This window comes from Bos grunniens, chromosome 5 (assembly GCF_055505025.1).
Source record: "Bos grunniens cultivar Pamir isolate PY7600 chromosome 5, Bosgru_T2T1.0, whole genome shotgun sequence".
Taxonomy (NCBI): Eukaryota; Metazoa; Chordata; class Mammalia; order Artiodactyla; family Bovidae; genus Bos; species Bos grunniens.
The window spans coordinates 57,871,608-57,891,849 of record NC_141169.1 but is presented as its reverse complement, the minus strand read 5'-3'; the positions used below and the strand labels follow the sequence as shown (position 1 = coordinate 57,891,849).

The 20,242-nt window shown below is 42.4% G+C and overlaps 1 protein-coding gene and 1 pseudogene across 2 annotated transcripts; both read right to left on the bottom strand.

The window, feature by feature from the left end:
- Positions 1–294: 294 nt before the first annotated feature.
- On the bottom strand, positions 295–2,304 carry APOF (apolipoprotein F). Its single transcript, XM_086400579.1, has 2 exons — positions 2,173–2,304; positions 295–1,943 (listed from the first exon to the last, which is right to left on the bottom strand). The coding sequence occupies exons 1-2, from the start codon at positions 2,255–2,257 to the stop codon at positions 982–984; spliced, it is 1,047 nt and encodes a 348-aa protein (XP_086256705.1). The 5' UTR covers positions 2,258–2,304; the 3' UTR covers positions 295–981.
- An 11,871-nt stretch (positions 2,305–14,175) lies between these two features.
- On the bottom strand, positions 14,176–15,320 carry LOC147372044 (uncharacterized; annotated as a pseudogene). The gene is made up of 2 exons (XR_015163907.1): positions 15,220–15,320; positions 14,176–15,071 (listed from the first exon to the last, which is right to left on the bottom strand). The product of XR_015163907.1 is annotated as an uncharacterized LOC147372044 (transcript).
- Positions 15,321–20,242: the final 4,922 nt, after the last annotated feature.

The window sequence follows — 20,242 nt, the reverse complement described above, 5'->3', positions numbered from 1 at the left end:
GAGCTCATTGGCGCCACCACAACTCCTCCTTCCCCAAGGGGCGGGGCAAGAGGAGCCGAAACCACACCTCCAGCAGCAGCAAATGGTAGGCGAGCTGAAGTAAGCCCCGCCCCGTGTGTGCGAAGGGAGGAGTCCAATTAGCAGAATTGTTCAGGACTGAAACAGCTGATTTCCGAGAATCAGAACCCACTCGGTGGAACCGAGACTAGACAAGACCTTGTAGGCGTTGATATACGAAGCGGAATTGCGACACTTTGGGACGGGAAGGGGAGGGCTTAAGTAACAACAACAATAACAATGACAAAAGCTTCTTTATTGTTGGTACGGTGCTAAGCATTAGTACAGCATATCGTTTTTAATTTTCACGAAACCTACTGAGATGCAAATCATTACCCTCACTTTACAAATTTTAAAAAAACTGAGTTTGGAGAAATAAGTTACTAGTCAGTGATCACTGAAGCTCTAACAAGTGGAGCCTGGATTCAAAGCCAAATCCTCTGATTCCAAACCACAAACTTTAAAACTCTTACACGTTACAGTACTGCTTTTCTCCTTGATAAGAAATCAGAGATTTGGATTTTGAACACACACATTACAACTTATCAGAATACTAGATCTAGTCATCGTGTTTACCACCTTCTTTTATTATGTACTTATTTTTGGCCACACCGCCAAAAGGTGAGCAGAAAAAGGTTAGCTCTTCTCATTCCCCTCTTTCTTTGCCTTTTTGTAATCTCAAAACACTTAATCCTGATCTGGTTATGGATGGTAGTTTATAGAAGGGAAGGAATCAGAGTAGAGTTCTGCTGGATTAAGAGGATTGGATTGAATTCTCTTTACTCAGAGGTAACCATCTTTTTATTTTTTATTTTGGCTGTGCTGCACGGCTTGCATGATCTTAGTTCCCTGACTGGGGGTTGAACCTAGGCCCTCTGTCAGTGAAAGGGTGGAGTCCTAACGGTTGGATCCTACCACCTTCTTTTATATCTCAATATTCCAATACCTAGGATCTAAGCCACAGTTGTTGAATAAGGTCCACCCCCAGCATGGATTTGAACTTACTACTTTTGACACGAAAGGGGCCATGGTAGTTGTTTCTTCCACTTCACTCATATCTGAGGTGCTCCGCAAGACCTCCTTGCCGGTCTCTGGTGGAGGGGTGTTTGCCTCTCTCTCATAGTAATACTGGATCAACCGCTGAACCCCAGCCTTCAGTGCAGGTTTAAGTGCAGTACCGATTATTAGTCCTGTGGATCCCCTTGACCCTCCAGCCATGGCCATCAGAAGGTCATAACCCAGATCTATAACCCCATCTCGGCCTCGTTCCTTGGCCACGTCCGAGCAGTTCTGAACAGCATAATATATTGCTGTGCCCAGATTGTAGAAGGTTCCCACTCCCGGCAACATCTGGGCTATATTGTGCACACTCTGCTCCTGCTCCTGCTCACAGTCTTTGATGGAGGGTGATCGTCGGGCTCTCTGTGGGCCTGGGTTCTCTCTAGCCCACAGCTGCAGAGCAGAGGCCAGGGCATCTACTGACACTCTCCTCCCTGTGCTTCTGCTTTTCTCCAGCTCTTGAAGATGTCTGATGAGGGTCTGTGTAGCATTTACACCCCCCTGACGGTACAGCTGAAGCTGCAGGACCTGTACATCACCTTGACAACCAGCTTTGTCCAGGGCGATCATCAGTGCCAGGCTTACCAGAAACCTGGGGAGAGGGGCCATCTGAGTGAAGCCAGGGAGGGATTTGGGAAGAAGGGTCTGGCAAGACAAGGGGTATGAGGAAGTTAACGAGGATTCCAAGGGTGAAGGAAGATGTAGTAAGACATCCATCTGGTTTCCAAATGAAATGGCATCTGCAGCGTGCAGCAGGAAGCAGCAAAGAAGTAGCTCAACTGGTAACATGATGAGTCTGAGACCATGCAGGTTCGTAACAGAGTGCACTGGAGAGGGGAGAAACCAGAAACATACAAATCGTTTCATTAAGGGCTGTGGTCCAAAAGGAGCCCAGGACTCAGGGCGAACCTCATCTGTTACCTCCAAACTTCTGTTCTTTTTTAGCTAAAGGACTGAGAAACAGGAAACTCAACCCAATTGTTCCCACTTGACCTTCTCCATCTTCAGGTCTTCCTCAGCATGATTTCCACCCATTTACAAGGAGCTCCAAATTACCAAACAGTCCAGTGATTAAGAAGTGAGACTGCCTTGATGGATTTGGTAGCCCCTCGATCCTGTTCTGCTGATTCCTCTGCCCCATGAAGAGAGCAGATATACTGGCTTTCCCCTAGTATCAGTAAGAGATGTAATCTCTGCAAATATTTATTCATCTTTTCTGGCTTCTCAAACTTTGTGCGCTTGTCACACACTTGGCCTCAGTATCTAAAAACTTTGGTATTTGGCATTTACAACCAGTCCCTGTCACGTTCCCACTTTAGCTCATGATAGAAGCTGGGAGATTAAGAATCAGAAGAGATTGGATGTCTATGATTCCCTTTTATTTCTCTTTTCAGTTTAAAAATTAAATTAGCAAGCTACAGTGTCTCATTGGGGATTTAGTACAGGTAGATGAATGAGGAAAAAAGTTCAAATGCTTCTCATGCTGAGATGTATTACAGGCACAGTATATGCTAACTGAAAGAAAAAATGAAAAATGTAATGTGAAATAAGGACTGAGAGCTACTAAGTGGAGAAGGGCAAGGTTAACACCAGCACTGGGATGAAATAGAGTATATCTATCCTAAGTAGGGAGAAGGCAATGGCACCCCACTCCAGTACCCTTGCCTGGAAAATCCCATGGATGGAGGAGCCTGGTAGGCTGCAGTCCATGGGGTCGCTAAGAGTCGGACACGACTGAGTGACTTCACGTTAACTGTTCATTTTTCACTTTCATGCATTGGAGAAGGAAATGGCAACCCACTCCAGTGTTCTTGCCTGGAGAATCCCAGGGACAGGGGAGCCTGGTGGGCTGCCATCTATGGGGTCGCACAGAGTCAGACACGACTGAAGCAACGCAGCAGCAGCAGCAGCAGCATCCTAAGTAGTGTCCAACATTTCTGCCTACTTACTGTGTCCCATCTTATTTATTTATTTGTCTGTGTTTGGTATTTGTTCCAGCACGCAGGATGTTTGTTACGTTGTGTGGGCTTCTCTCTAGTTGTGGTGCATAGTTGAAGGTGTATGGGCTTAGTTAACCTGTGGCATGTGGGATCTTAGTGCCCAGACCAGGGATCAAACGTGCTTCCCCTGCATTGGAAGGCAGATTCTTAACCACTGAACCATCAGGGAAGTCCCTGTCCCATCTTTGAACACAGTCCTGGAAGAGCAGACCTGTCTACAATGTGGCATTGAATATCTGAAGTAAAGAATCTGGACAAGTTCCTGAATCAGTTTCTCCATAAAGCACTTCAGAATAGCTGTAGAACATTTTATAAATTATATTGTTGTCACCCATAGACATTGAGAGGCTCTTAACTTGGGGATGTTTTAAGCTTTTTACCTAATTTTCCAACTAGTTCCCAAGACTCATACTGGCATTTCTAGAAGATGGTGATAGCAAAAGCTCTGAATTGTGTTACCAGCAACATGGGAGATGGCTTCTCAGCGAATTCAATCACCATCCAAGTTAACTGGCAGACTAGCCAGCCCAGAGGGTTTTATTCACCATCATTAATAAACCTCTCAAGGTAAGTAGCTGAGTTTTTTATTTATCCAGGCCTCCCTGGTGGTCCCCCAAGATTCCTCAGAATTACTTTAGCATTGCCAGTGCCTTTTCCTTCATTGTGCTTTTTGCTCTCATGGATAAGGGGTTTGGTCCTTTTCTTCCATCTTAACAAGCTGAAGCTGCAGAATGTGAGCCTCAGGTTGTGCAACCAGCCTCTTCCAGAACCACCTCCAAAGCTAAGTTGGATAGGTGCTCAAGCAGAGGGGCTAAGGAGGGGGCCACATGCAGGAGATGCTGGCAGGTTTTAGGATCTGGGAGAGGGATTTGGTTGGAAAGCAGGTTCAGAGGATGCCCAATTTCTGAGATAGACTGCTGGAAGGTCGGGGCCCCTCCCTGGGCATTTTTTGGGAAGGAAGCCACTGGGGACAGCAAGACAAAGAAAAGGAACAGCGCAGCCTGGATCATGGTAGGTCGACAGAACAGCCCTGCTGGAAAGAAACAGGACTCAGAGTGAGAAGTGGGGAAAGGCTTGGGATGAAGAGACTCCAGGACTGGTCAGAGCTTAGAAGTGCCTTGGCCCTTAGAAACTTCAGTTACCCTGCACATACCTCACACCCATAAAGGCTATGGGAGGTCCTCACTGTTTTGAGGAAGAAACAAACCAGAGGAATAAGAAAGTCCAAACATCTTTGCTTTGATATCTTCATGGCTGGAATGACTATTTTGATTTTTTGGTTGTATCCCACTTTCCTCTTTAGCCTAGCCCAAATCACAAGGACCAGAATGCTGACAGCATCCAAAACAGTGAAGGACGTAGCATGTGCAAATATTTATTCATCTCTTTCCAGCCCAGGCTTTGTCCTTCTCACCTTTGTCCTATGCTGACAAATATAGGGCCTTTTCTGTTTTTGACCCTGCTACTCCGGCCCCACATCCCTATCGTCCTAAGGTTTTACCCTGGACCTATACATGAGATGAGGGAAATTTCCTCTGTAGATTCTGAAAGGGAGAAGAGGTAAGGTAAAAAGACTGATGATCTCTGGCAAGACTCCCCAAAACATTTAATAAGTTCTCATTAACAGGATACACTGGGTGAAGTTCTGGGAAACTGAAAATATTGGTAAGTTGAATGAAATCAGTACAACTTTCACTTCTCACTTTTCTAATTTTAATGGGAAACATAAAAAAAATCTATTCATCATCTGGGTAGTAACTCTTTCCATATCTAACCAATACTCCAAAAATTTGGAGTTTAGGTTTAAGCAGTTTCCTCTAGGGTTTAGCAGTAAAGATGGTATCTGATGCCTTCTGAAACTAGTACAGGTTTCTACATATGGTTGCGGTAAAAAGTTTTCTTGGTGTTGTCACTCACTTCTGATAGATAACCAAAAGGAACAGGCCAGAGGGAGGGGCTCAGGGTCCTTCCCTCTATTTATTTTATTTCTCTTAGTTCCCAAAAGTGGCCCCTGATGACTAAGAGCAGATAGAAGAAAGAAGAGGGGTTGGTCTGTACAGATACACTACCAAAACTGTAGGAAGCAAGAACGAGGTGCAAAGGGAGGGATCCAGCGCTACCTGAAGTTGTTGTTGTTGTTTAGTCACTAAGTTGTGTCTGACTCTTTGCAACCCCATGGACTGTAGCCTGCCAGGCTCCTTCTGTCAATGGGATTTCCCAGGCAAGAATACTGGAGTTGGTTGCCATTTCCTTCTCCAGGGAATCTTCCTGACCTGGGGATCATTGATGCCACATCTCCTGCCTTGGTAGGTGGATTCTTTATCACTGAGCCACCAGGAAAGTCCAGTTACCTGAATTTGCATGTGAGCATGCTAAGTCAATTCAGTCGTGTCCAACTCTTTACGACCCTATGGACCATAGCCCGCCAGGCTCCTTTGCCCCTAGAATTCTCCAGCCAAGAATACTGGAGTGGGTTGCCATTCCATCTCCCAACGGGTCTTCCTAACCCAGGGATTGAACCTGCATTTCTTACATCTCCTGCATTGGCATGCAGGTTCTTTACCACTAGATAGACCTTGAGAGCAATTTGCTAAATGAAATGTCAGACTCAGAAAGACATGTACCTCATGATGTCACTTATGTGTGGAATCTTTTAAGAAAAATTTAACTCACAGATACAAAGAACAGATTGGTAGTTGCCAGGAGGTGGGGACTGAGCAAAATGGGTAGAGGAAGTCAAAAGGCACAAACTTCCAGTTAGAAAAGTCCTAGGGATGTGATGTACAACATGGTGAGTATAGTTAATAATACTGTATTGTATATTTGAAAGTTGCTAAAAGAATAGACCTTAAAAATTCTCATCACAAGAAAAAAGTCATAACTATACTTGGTGATGGATGTTAAATAGATTTATTGTGGTGATTGCTTTGCAATATATACAAATATCAAATCATTATGTTGTACATCTGCAACTAATATGTCAATTACATCTCAATAAAAAGAAGAAACAAAAATGGGGATATTAATACTTGTTTTACAGAAACAAAAAGGACTTTAAGAGAATATCATGAATAGGTGTGGGCTTCCCAGGTAGCGCTAGTGGTAGAGAACCCAGGTGTCAATGCAGGAGATGCAAGAGACTTGGGTTTGATCCCTGGGTCAGGTAGGTTCACTGGAGTAAGGCATGGCAACCCACTCCAGTATTCTTGCCTGGAGAATCCCATAGACAGGAGCCTGGAGGGCTACAGTCCATAGTGTTGCAGAGTCAGACTTAGCATATGTGGATGCATGAATAAGTATATGCTAATGAATTGTATAATCTAGAGAAAATGGATAAGTTGCTAGAAACACACAATGTACCACGACTGAATCATGAAGTAATAGAAAATTTGAATATACCTTTAATTAGTAGGGAGATTGACTCAGTAACCAAAATTTTCCTAATATGGAAAAGCCCCAGACAAAATGGCTTTATAGGTGAATTCTACCAAACATTTGCGGGTTTTCTTTTTCATTCCTTTTTTTCCTGCTAAACATTTGAAGAAGAATTAACACCACTCCTTTTCAGACTCTTTCAGTATATCAAAGAGGAGAGACATTTCAAACTAATTCTAGGTCACCAGTATTACCCTGATATCTGAGCTAGACAAAGACCCTACAAGGAGCGAAAACTACAGAAAACATATTTCATAAGACTATGAATGCAAAATACTAGCATGTTGAATTTGGCAGCATATTAAGAGCGTTATACAACATTATCAGGCAGGATTTATTTCTAGAATGTAAGAGTGGGTCAATATGTGAAAATCAATCAGTATAATTCACTACATTAACAGAATGAAGGAGAAAAATGACATGATCATATCAATTGATGTAGAGAAGCGTCTTACATCAATAAAATATAAATAGGAAAAAGCTTGCTCAATAACAAAGGCTATATATGAAAAACCCACAGCTAACATCATATTCAATGGTAAAAAGACTGAAAGTTTTTCCTCTAAGATCAGGAACAGACAAAGATGTTTGTTTATGCCATTTTTACTCAACATAGTGTCAGATATTCTATCCAGTGCAATTACGCAAGGAAAAGAAAACAAGACATCCAAATTGGAAAGAAAAAAGCAAAATTATCTGTTTGCAGAAGACATGATCATATATGTAGAAAACCCTAAATAGTTGCACCACACACACACACAAACTTATTAGAATTAATAAGCAAATTAAGCAAAATTACAGGATACAAAATCAACACCTCAAATTAGTTGCATTTCTATACCCTAACAATGAAAAACATGGAAAAATGAAATTAAGAGAGAAAACAATTTTTTTACACCAAACTTTTTTTTACAACATCATCAAAAAGAATAAAATAATTAGGAGTAAACAAAGGAGGCAAAAAAAAAAAAAAAAAACTTATACACTGAAAACTACAAAACATTGCTGACAGAAATTAAATAGGCATAAATAAACAGAAAGCTATCACACCCATGGACTGGAAGACTTAATACTGTTAAGATATCAATACTACCCAAAGAGACTAACAAATCTGATGCAATCTCTACCAAAATCCTAGTGATGTTTTTTGTAAAGTAGAGAAACCATCCTAATATTCACATGGAATTTCAAGAGACATTGAATAGCCAAAACAATCTTGAAAAAGAAAATAAACTTGGAGAACTTGTTTCCTGATTTCAGAACTTATTACAAAGCTGCTGCTGCTGCTGCTAAGTCGCTTCAGTCGTGTCCGACTCTGCGACCCCGTAGACGGCAACCCACCAGGCTCCCCCATCCCTGGGATTCTCCAGGCAAGAACACTGGATCAGGTTGCCATTTCCTTCTCCAAGGCATGAAAGTGAAAAGTGAAAGTGAAGTCGTTCAGTTGTGTCTGACTCTTCTCGACACCATGGACTGCAGCCCACCAGGCTCCTCCATCCATGGGATTTTCCAGGCAAGAGTACTAGAGTGGGGTGCCATTGCCCTCTCCGTATTACAAAGCTACATCACTACAAAGAAGAAAGCAAATTTGGTGATCAAAAAGAAGTCAGTAAAATAAAAATGAAGTGGTTCCTGAAAATTTTTTAAAAGCTATAGTACTCAAAACAGTGTGGTACTACATAATGACAGGTACCACACAGGAGCCATTCTTCCAGGCCAATCAAAGTCACATTTGTGTGCTTTCATAAGCAGCTGAGCTGCAGGTAGAGAATAATCCTCTTCTTAAAAATGAAGATACCAACTAGGATACACGACTCAACACGGCTTGCCTCCTAAGAGAATATGCTTGGGCAAGTGAAAGCATTTCTTGAAAATAATTCTAGGTTAGCCCTAACAGATAACTGAATGAGAGACTTTGCTTAGCATATTGGAAACTTATAAAAATCAATGAGAAAAACAAAAGAAAGTTTCCGTTTAAAAAATAAACTAGGAACAAAACTTGCAAAAACACACAAAAACCGGTATGGTATAGGCATAGAAATAGAGATATAGACTAATGGAATAGAACAGAGAACCCAGAAGTAAATCTTTGCTTATGTAGTTAAATAATTTTTTACAAGTGCATTGAAAGCATTGAATGAGATATATGGTGCTGAGACAACTGAATATTCACATGCAAAAGAATGAAGTTTGACCCTTCCCTTATATTATATACAAAAATTAACTCAGGATGGTTTAAAGGAACTTCCCTGGTGGTCCAGAGGCTAAGACTCTGCGCTCCCAACAAAGGGTGTCTGGGTTTGATCCCTGGTCCCACATCCTGCATCTAAAGCCCTTGCATGCTACAAGGAAGATTGAAGATCCAGTCAGTGTGCTGCAACTAAAATCTGGCCCAGCCTAAAGAAATAAAAATATTTTAAAAAAGAATGGATTAAAGACTTAAACATAACTAAAACCGCACAATTCTTAGAAGAAAACATTGGAAAAAAAATCTTCATGACATCATATTTGGTAATGATTTCTTGGGTGTGACACTAAAAGCACAGGTAAAAAAAGAAAAATAGATAAATTAGACTTCATAACAACTTAAAAGTAATAAACTTTTAAAACTTTTGTGCATCCAAAGACACTAACAACAGAGTGAAAAAGTAACCCACAGGATGGGAGAAACTATTCGCATATCATATAGCTGATGAGGGGTTAATATTCAGAATATATAAAGATCTCCTACAACTTAACAACGAATAATTCAATTTAAAAATGTGCAAAGTGAGGATTCCCAAGTGGTTCGGTGGTAAAGAATCTGCCTGCCAATACAGGGACACAGGAGATGCAGTTTCGATCCCTGTGTCAGGAAGATCCCCTGGAACAGGAAATGGCAACCCACTCCAATATTCTTGCCTGAAAAATGCCATGGATGGAGGAGCCTGGAAGGCTGCAGTACATGCGATCACAAAGAGTCGGACATGACGGAGCACACACATATCACACCATAAGATTGCTTCCAGCATTAAAAAAAAATAATGTGCAAAGGAGAATTCTTTGGAGGTCCAGTGGTTGGATCTCTGGTGGAGGAACTAAGGTCCTGCAAGATGAGTGGTGCGGCCAAAAAAAAGGGGAAGGGACTTGAATAGACATTTCTCCAGAAAAGACATACAAATGGCCAGTAAGCACATTAAATATGTTCAACATTATTAATCATTAGGAAAATGCTAATCAAAACCACAGTGAAAGACTATTTCACTCAATCTAAAAGTCTGTCACAAACAGGTGAACAAAGTGTGGTACATATGTACAATGGGATAAAAAGTAGGAAATTTGTAACATTGATGAACCTTGAGGTCTGTGTGCTCAGTTGCATCCAACTCTTTGTGACCCCATGGACTGTAGGGGTCCATGGACCCCAGGACCCCATGGACCCCAGGCTGCTCCGTCCATGGGATTTTCCAAGCAAAAATACTGGAGTGGGTTGCTAGTTCCTACTCCAGGGGATCTTCCCAACTCAGGGATCGAACCCACATCTCTTGAGTCTCCTGCCTTGGCAGGTGCATTCTTTACCAATGAACCACCAGGGAAGTCCCTGAGCTGAGTCTTGAAGGCAGAAGTTTAATCTGGAGGGCAGGTAGAGGACATGACAAAGCATTTAGAGAAAAAGCCTGCTTTTGAAGAATGAAAAGTAGTCCAAGATGAAGATAACTCCAATATAAAGTAGGTATGTGGGTGGCATGGTCCTAAGGCTGCCAAGGTTAAAGACCAGACACACTCAGAGGCTCTGGACTCTGTCTTAAAAGCAGTGGGGGAACTATCAAGTGCTCTGGACAGGAAAGTGAAAGGATCAAACCTATGTTTTAGAAAGATAAATGTGCAAGGGTACTCAGTCATGTCCACCTCTTTGTCACCCTCTGGACTTTAACCCACCCGGCTCCTCTGTCCACAGGATTTCCCAGGCGAGAATATTGGAGTGGGTTGCCATTCCCTTCTCCAGGTATATTCTCGACCCAGGGATTGAACCCTGGGGCTCCAGCATTGCAGGAAGATTCTTTACCACTGAGCCACTTGGGAAGCCCAGATCACTCAAGAGGGAGTGTGAAAGATGGACTTAGGAGAAGGGGAGATAGAAGAGAGGAAAACAAGCAGGACAGCTGCCACAGGAATCTCAATCAGAGATGACAAACAGCAATGACCAGGAAGAGATCTAGAGGAGTCAAAGTTATAGAAACTTTGGATGGTTTCTATATAAGGGTGGTGGTTGGGGGCTGAAGGGAGGAGGAAATGGGGAGTTAATGTTTAATGGGTAGATTTGCAGTTTTGCAAGATGAGAAAGTTCTGGAGATGGAACGCACAGCAATGTGAACACAGTTCATAGTTACAGGCCAGCTATTGAACTGTTCACTTAGAAATGGTTAAGATGGCAAATTTTATGATATGTGGGTTTTTTTTTTTTTTTACCACAATTGAAAAAAAAAAAAAAAAACCTAAACTGGGAATTTCTTGGTAGTCCAATGGTTAAGACTGGGTACTTTCACTGCCATGGGCTCAGGTTCAATTGCTGGTCAGGAAATTAAAATCCCACAAGCTGCGTAGCGTGGCTTAAAAAAAAAAGTAAACTAAAAAAAGAGGAAGCAAGAAAATTATTTTCTTTAGTTTTAAGTTCCTTTTTTATAATGAAGAGGACATTTTTTTTTCAAATTGAGCAGACTCACAGGATACCAGAAAATAGGTGAAAAAAGACCCATACTTAATATATGAGTGTTCCAGGGCCACCATAACAAAATACCATAGACGGGATGATTTAAACAAAAGGAATTTATTTCTCTTTCTCATGACCTGGAGGCTAAAAGTCCAAGGTCAAGATGTTGGCAGATTTGGTTAATTCTGAAACCTCTCTCCTTGGCTTGCAGATGGCTGCTGTCTTGCTGTCCCACACATGGCCTTTCCTCTATGTATATGCATTTTTGGTGTCTCTTCCACTTCTTATGACACCAGTCCCATTGGGTTACAGTCCCACTCTTATAATCTCATTTAACCTTAATGGTTAATGGCCCTCTGCCCTCTCCTTAAAGACCCTCTGAGCAAATACAGTCACATTTTGGGTTAGGACTTCAATCTATAAATTTTGTTATAAATGGTTCAGTTTATAACACTTAGAGACATTATCATGTAATACCAAGAATAAAAACTATGAATAAGAATTTAAAACATGGAAAGAAAATTCAGTTTCTCAGTTATACCACCCACATTTCAAGCACCCAGTAGACGCATCGGGCTTGTGTCCACCATATTAGACAGCACAGATAGAGAATATTTCCATCTTCCCTCAAATTTCTGTTGGATAGCAGTGGTCTGAAAATTGTGGAAGAATTCATAAAACCCCTAAGACTGCATTTTAATATACCCCTCGGTTCCTCTTCCCTACCTTAATCAGACAGATCATCCTGGTCCCAACTATCTGAAATTTCAACAAGGACTGGTAAGATTTATGTCACCTCTGATTTTCAATGTGTGGATTAGCACATTGATGAAAGACTTGCCAGCCTGGCAGCATTCTTGCTCCTGGGGCCATCTGATCGTTGGGAAATCTCAATTTATTGCAATACCCAGAGTCTGAAGTAATAAAGCAAACATGTATATGTCTTACAGAGTCATATGATTTTATGATGAAAGGAAAAACTTTTTGTTTGTTTAAGGTAAGAGGATTCTCTTTACTTAGCACGAATACTGATAGACTGACATAATCATAGTTGACTCATTCCATTCCATACCTGAGGATTAGGATAAGGGAGTCAGTGACAATTTTAAATTCAGTTTAATTCCTTCTGTGCATAACCTCTGTATTTATGTAAAGCATAAGGTTACTAGGAAAAGTATCTAAGTCATGGCCCATGAATAAGGCCCCAAATGAGTAGGAGTTGAGATCACTTCTTCAGGAGTCTTGTCCTCTGAGGCCTTAATTGTCGTTTGTCACTTCTGGGTGATTCACATCTGTGCTGCCTCCCAAGCCCTCCTCCCTAGTCTCTAATAGAGGGGTATTTGTCTCTTTTTCATAGTAATACTAGATCAGCTACTGAATCCCAGATTTCACTGCAGATTTAAGCACAGAGCTCACCAATAGCCCCTGGTCCCCCAACAACCTGGGCATGATCTATGGCCCCAGGTCTATGGCCCCATCTCAGCCTCACTCTTCGGGTCTGTTGTAGTTCTGAGCAGCAGAGTACAAAGCTATGTTTGACTTTGTAGATTCCCACTCCTGGTGACAGCTGGACTACATTGTACATATGCTGCTCTTGCTCTTATTAACTTTCTAGAGTAGAGAAGGCACATCTTTCTCTCCTGGATAAGGCTGAACCCTGCCTAACAACTGCAGTACAGAGACCAGAGCACTCTCTGGGAGGCCTCTCCCTGAGCTACTGTCCATCTGGCACCTTGTTTTTGGTTGGAAAAAAACTTACTTGGCTTTCATGTCATCCAGGTTATAAAGGTGAAACTGCAGGGGCTAGGGATCAGCCTGGTGATCAGCTTGCTCCAAGGACATTCTTGGCAGAGGACAAAAGGGGTAAGGTCAGGCAGGGACTTTGGGAGTAGAGCCTGGCAGAACTAGGAGTCTCCAGAGGGTGGCTGGATCCCCAGAGATGGGGGAAAAGATACCAGGGTCTTTTCTGGGCTCTACATGAAGTGAGAACCACAGGGTAGAGCAGGAGGCACTCAAGGAGCAGGTCACGATGGGTCTCAGTGGTGCTTAGCCAGATCAGACCACACTAGAGTGGAAGACAGCATTCACACTGTTTCCTCTAGGCTGTGGTCTGAAGGAGCCCAGGGTTCAGTTGGAAGACATCTTGCCCATCAATTCACAGCCTCCCTTCCTTTTCAGTTTGGGGCCAGGGAGTAGAGAATGGGACTCAGTTGCTCTTTCTGGTCTCCCCATCCAGATTACCAGGGGCTTTTTCTGCTTTATGTGGGCTCATTCCATGAAGGTATAGGGCCCCAAACTACCGCACAATCCAGTCACCAAGAAGTGAAACCACTCTGGTAGGTCTAAACTCACTCTGCCCAGTTCTCCATCCCATGAGGAGGAAAGTTGGTTGCTTTTCCCAACAATCAGCAAGGGACATGCCCTCTACAAATATTTGCCCATTTGTATTGACTGCTCAAACCTTGTCCCTCTGTTACATACTCAGTCTCAAAATGCATTGGCACTTCCTGTGGGTCCTGCCACATTCTACCTCCAGCTCACAAAAGAAGCTATGGAGGGAATTCCCTGGTGGTCCAGTGGTTAAGTCAGGAAAACAAGATCCCGTGTGATGCAACACCAAAAAAAAGCTGTGGAGACACAGAGTTAAAAGAGATCAAATAACTGTGATTCTGATCTAGAAGCAACATTTAATTTCGCTCTTCAGTTTAAAAATGAACACAAACAAGTTACAGCATCCAGTTGGGAATTAGAAAGTAAAGGGTAGATAAATGGGGAAAGATTACAATATCCTTCATGTCTAGTACGTAATACATCCCCAGTACCTGACAAAGAGAAATTGGGGGAAAAAAAAGAGACTAGGACTTATTAAGAGAGGGGGCAAAACTGACTCTGGTCACATGGCTTTTAGCATTGGGATCACATGAATAGATGCTTCTGCCCTAAGCTGTCTCAACATTTCTAACTACCTGTTGTGCCCAGTCCTCGTACATGATCCTATCAGAGACATTTGAGAAAGGAAATAGGGTGCCTTGGAGGCCTTCCTTATCCGAAAATATTCTGGACTTGCGTCTTTATGAATTCCACTACAATGTGCATCAGAATGGTCATGGAACGCTTGATAAAGTACAGCTGATCTTGCATAGGCATTGTGAAGTCTTTCATCTCAGGGCTGTTCACTAGCTGGTTGCTTACTGCTTGCAAATACTCCCAGGACTCATCCGTGCATTTCTGGGTGACGTCAGTGGCAGCAGCCTTAAACTCTTTTACCAGCTCAGTGTTAGGGAGCTTCTCAGCAAATTCAGCTATCATTTTTGCTGTCTCATAGAGCACCCACCTATCTTCCTGCCTACATGCCTCCGGAAGGGTAACTGAGCGCTGCGCTCACCTAAGCTCCCCTGGAGATCTGCCCAGATCCTTCAGAATGACCTTAACTTGGCCAGTCCCTTCTCCTTCATTGTGCTTTTTGCTCTCACGGATGAGGGTTTCAGTGGTGTCCTTTCCTCCTATCTTAACAAGCTGGAGCTGCAGAATGTGAGCCTCAGTTGTGCAACCAATCTCTTCCAAGACCACCTCCAGAGCTAAGTTGGATAGGTACTCAGGCAGAGGGGCTAAGGAGGGGGCCACATGCAAGAGATCTTGGCAAGTTTTAGGGTCTGGTAGAAGGATCTGGTTGGAGAGCAGGTTCAAAGGATGCCCAGTTTCTGAGATAGATGGCTGGAAGGTCAGGACCCCTTCCTGGGCATTTCTTGGGAAGGCAGCCACTGGGGACATCAAGACACAGCAAAGGAGCAGCACAGCCCGCATCATGGTGGGACAGCAGAACAGCCCTGCTGGAAAGAAGCAGTGCTCAGACTGGAAAGTGGGCAAAGGCTTGGGATGAAGAGACTCCAGGACTGGTCAGACATCGGAAGTGTCTCAGCCCTTGGAAACTTCAGTCGCCCTGGACGTCAGAACTTATGGGCTGTAGGAAATACTTACCTGCTCTTGGAAAAAAAAGAAGCCAGAGGAATGAGATGATCTGAACACGTCCTTTGCCTCCGTGCCTCTCTTGATCTGAATGATCGTTTTCTAGATCTGACCTCTTTATCTCAGTGAAAACAGTTGACCCCTCTGAAAACCTCAGTTGACCTCACAGAAAACAGTGAAGGACACAACCTTCACAAATATTTATCTGCCTCTTCTTAGTTCAGGCTTTGCCCTTACCTTTGCCCTGAAGCTGAAATCAGGTTTCTCCCTCTGTGAATACTGCCCCATATCCCTCTCACCTTAGGACTTCTCTAGACCTAAACTTAGATCAGGAAAATTTCCTCTGTGTCTTCTGGGGAAGAGGGAGGTGAAAGGCAGAGATGCCAGTGATTTCTGGATAGGAGACACCAAAATAGTTCTTTTATTTTTTATTTTCTATTTGAAGTATAGTTGATTTACAATGTTGTGTTAGTTTCAGGTGTATAGCAAAGTGATTCAGATATATATATCTGAATTATACATATATTTTTCAGATTCCATTATAGATTATTACAAGATATTGAATACAGTTCTCTCTGCTATACAGTAGGTACTTGTTTATCTATTTTAACATAGAGTAGCGTGTATCTGTTAATCCTAAACTCCTAATTTATCCACTCCTACCTTACAGTTTCCCTTTTGGTAACTGTAAGTTTGCCCCAAAATACTTCTTATTCAATGGACTTAATAGGTAGAGAAATAGAACAATAGAATCCACCAGCAAGTCAGACCAAATAAGAGCAACTTCTTAGTTTTTACATTAATTCCAGTGTAGTTCCTTAATTAAACGTGTGTTACCTTAATATCCCTTTCTAAGTCAATATAAAAATATAAGGAATTGGGCTTCATTTCTCATCCAGGGGTCTAGGAGAGAAACTGCAGTCTGAACAATAAGGAATGATGGCATATGGTGCCTCCTAAAACTGGTACAAAGCCCACGTGTGATCATGGCATCAAGGTTTCTCTCTGGTTCCATAACCCACCATGGCACACAGCTAAAGGGAACCGATCAATGAAGGGATCCCAGGTCCCCCCTCCTATCTTATTTACTCCTCTCAGTCCCAGGAGGGCCCCCTAATAAGTGAGAAGAAATCAATCCTAGAATAAGAGAAGTCGGGGAGCTACAGGGACACATTCCTAAAACTGGGAGAACCAGATGTAGAGATATCCAACACTGTTGCCTGAAATTCTTGGACCCTAAGTCCACAGGGAACCTCAAGAATCTACTTCTTCTGTACAGCTGTTAGATCTTTGGATCCTGCCAAATTCTCCCATTTCTGGCTTGAGTTCCCCATCTGTGACTGGACCTCCAGTACTACAATCAGGTCATCCTCAATATGACAATTACTGTTCCTTGAAATTGCTTGCCTTTCCAACTCTGGTGTCTTGGGAATGACAGGGGAGAGAAAATGTGTAAATGTGTAGGGGATGGAGAGTGGTGGTTCATTTGTCTCCAGGACTGAGGAGAGCAATGATAGAGGAAGACAAAGTCTGGTCCCTCCAATCAGACTCCCTACCTATGCTCCTGTCCTCATCTGCTACCTGTTCCTCATCAGTTCCCATTAGCTATCACTCCTTGAGTGATGGGTTTTTTTGTTGTTTTAATTAAGTTTATTTTGGGGAATTCTCTGGCTGTCCAGTGGTTAGAACTCCAGACTTCCACTGAAGAGAGCACGGGTTCAATTCCTAGTTGGGGAACTAAGATCCTGCACGTCACATAACGTGGTCAGTAAAATAAAATAAAATGGCTCAAGAAATTGAGTAAAAAAAAGTTTATTTTAGTAGAAAAATTGAGCAAGAACTACAGAATTTCCAAATATTCCCTCTTCCCCAGCCCCCAAGTTTCCCTATTTTTAACATCTTCTACTGGTATGGTACCTTAGCTACATTTGATAGTTATATTATTTAAAACGTTATGTATTATTACCTACGTCCATAGTTTACATTAGGGTTCAGTTCTTTGCATTTGCACAATTCTATCATACCAAATGTATGTCATAAAACTTTACAGTATCATACAGAATACTTCCACTGTCCTAAAAATCTTGGGTGCTGTTTTCAGTTGCCAATCCCTATCACACTGGTCTCCCATCAGAGTAACTTCACCAGCCCCCTAGACCAGCATGGCTGGGACCTAAGTAATCAGTAGCGGTCTTGCTATTATCCCTTGGGGACCCCAGACCTGCTCTCTTTTTGCTGGCTAACAGGAAGGCCCTCGGGCCTTGCCCTAAAGAGACTTCGGGTTCCACACTGGCTGAAGCTTTCTTCCTCCTCTGGGTGACTCAAAGAAGCATCTAAAATACTCAGGGTTCAGCATATGTGGACTCCACAGGAAGTTTTCCTATAGGGTCAGAGAAGTTGAAAATGCAGTAGAGTGAAAGAACCAGCTTGTTCTTTCTAGATCACCAGATTGTTAGTATTAAGGACTATTTTATGCTTAATTCTGCATGGGTGAAGATCAGTAAGCATGGTGACTCATATGTGAAGTGAAAGTCACTCAGTCGTGTCCAACTTTTTGCCACCCTATGGACTATACAGACCATGCAATTCTCCAGGCCAGAATACTGGAGTGGGTAGCCTTTCCCTTCTCCAGATCTTCCCAACCCAAGGATCGAACCCAGGTCTCCTGTATTGCAGGTGGATTCTTTACCAGCTGAGCCACAAGGGAAGCTCATTGTTTACCTAAGTGAAAGTGAAGTCGCTCAGTCGTGTCCAATTCTTTGCGACCCTATGGACACTAGGCTCCTCTGTCCATGGGATTTTCTAGGCAAGAGTACTGGAGTGGGTTGCCATTTCCTTCTCCAGGGAATCTTCCCAACCCAGGGATCAAACCCAGGACTCCTGCATTGTAGACAGACGCTTTACCGTCTGAGCCACCAGGGAATTGTTTACCTAGGCCTCTCCCTAATCTGAATAGTTATTTCCTGAATCTCACTTCTACTCTACCTCAGCTGGAAACAGAAGAGGCCCAGAAAGCTAATGGCTTCCAAGAAAAGGGAAGGACATGACATTTGCAACGTTTACTCATCTTTCTTGCCCAGACTGTCTTACCCTATGCCCCATGCCGACAGACTGACTTTTCCTCCCTTTGTGTCTCCTGCTTCCTCCTGAGGCCTTTTTTTTTTGTTTGGCTGTGTAGGGTCTTAGTTGCAGCATGTGAGATCTTTTGCTGTGGTACATGAATCCTCCAGCTGTGCTCAGGCTTAGTTGCTCAGTGGCCTGAGGGATCTTAGTTCTCTGACCAGGGATTGAACCTGTGTTCCCCAAGTTTCAAGGTGGATTCTTTTTTTTTTTTCTAATTTTATTTTTAAACTTTACATAATTGTATTAGTTTTGCCAAATATAAAAATGAATCCGCCACAGGTATACATGTGTTCCCCATCCTGAACCCTCCTCCCTCCTCCCTCCCCATACCATCCCTCTCAGCCGTCCCAGTGCACCAGCCCCAAGCATCCAGCATCGTGCATCGAACCTGGACTGGCAACTCGTTTCCTACATGATATTTTACATGTTTCATTGCCATTCTCCCAAATCTTCCCACCCTCTCCCTCTCCCACAGAGTCCATAAGACTGTTCTATACATCAGTGTCTCTTTTGCTGTCTCGTATACAGTTATTGTTACCATCTTTCTAAATTCCATATATATGCGTTAGTATACTGTATTTATGTTTTTCCTTCTGGCTTACTTCACTCTGTATAATAGGCTCCAGTTTCATCCACCTCATTAGAACTGATTCAAATGTATTCTTTTTAATGGCTGAGTAATACTCCATTGTGTATATGTACCACAGCTTTCTTATCCATTCATCTGCTGATGGACATCTAGGTGGCTTCCATGTCCTGGCTATTATAAACAGTGCTGCGATGAACATTGGGGTACATGTGTCTCTTTCCCTTCTGGTTTCCTCAGTGTGTATGCCCAGCAGTGGGATTGCTGGATCATAAGGCAGTTCTATTTCCAGTTTTTCAAGGAATCTCCACACTGTTCTCCATAGTGGCTGTACTAGTTTGCATTCCCACCAACAGTGTAAGAGGGTTCCCTTTTCTCCACACCCTCTCCAGCATTTATTATTTGTAGACTTTTGGATCGCAGCCATTCTGACTGGTGTGAAATGGTACCTCATAGTGGTTTTGATTTGCATTTCTCTGATAATGAGTGATGTTGAGCATCTTTTCATGTGTTTGTTAGCCATCTGTATGTCTTCTTTGGAGAAATGTCTATTTAGTTCTTTGGCCCATTTTTTGATTGGGTCGTTTATTTTTCTGGAGTTGAGCTGTAGGAGTTGCTTGTATATTTTTGAGATAAGTTGTTTGTCGGTTGCTTCATTTGCTATTATTTTCTCCCATTCTGAAGGCTGTCTTTTCACCTTGCTAATAGTTTCCTTTGATGTGCAGAAACTTTTAAGGTTAATTAGGTCCCATTTGTTTATTTTTGCTTTTATTTCCAATATTCTGGGAGGTGGGTCATAGAGGATCCTGCTGTGATGTATGTCGGAGAGTGTTTTGCCTATGTTCTCCTCTAGGAGTTTTATAGTTTCTGGTCTTACGTTTAGATCTTTAATCCATTTTGAGTTTATTTTTGTGTATGGTGTTAGAAAGTGGTCCAGTTTCATTCTTTTACAAGTGGTTGACCAGATTTCCCAGCACCACTTGTTAAAGAGATTGTCTTTAATCCATTGTATATTCTTGCCTCCCTTGTCAAAGATAAGGTGTCCATATGTGCGTGGATTTATCTCTGGGCTTTCTATTTTATTCCATTGATCAATATTTCTGTCTTTGTGCCAGTACCATACTGTCTTGATAACTGTGGCTTTGTAGTAGAGCCTCTACATAGAAAACCCTAAAGATTCCACCAGAAAATTACTAGAAATAATCAATGACTATAGTAAAGTTGCAGGATATAAAATCAACACACAGAAATCCCTTGCATTCCTATACACTAATAATGAGAAAACAGAAAGAGAAATTAAGGAAACAATTCCATTCACCATTGCAA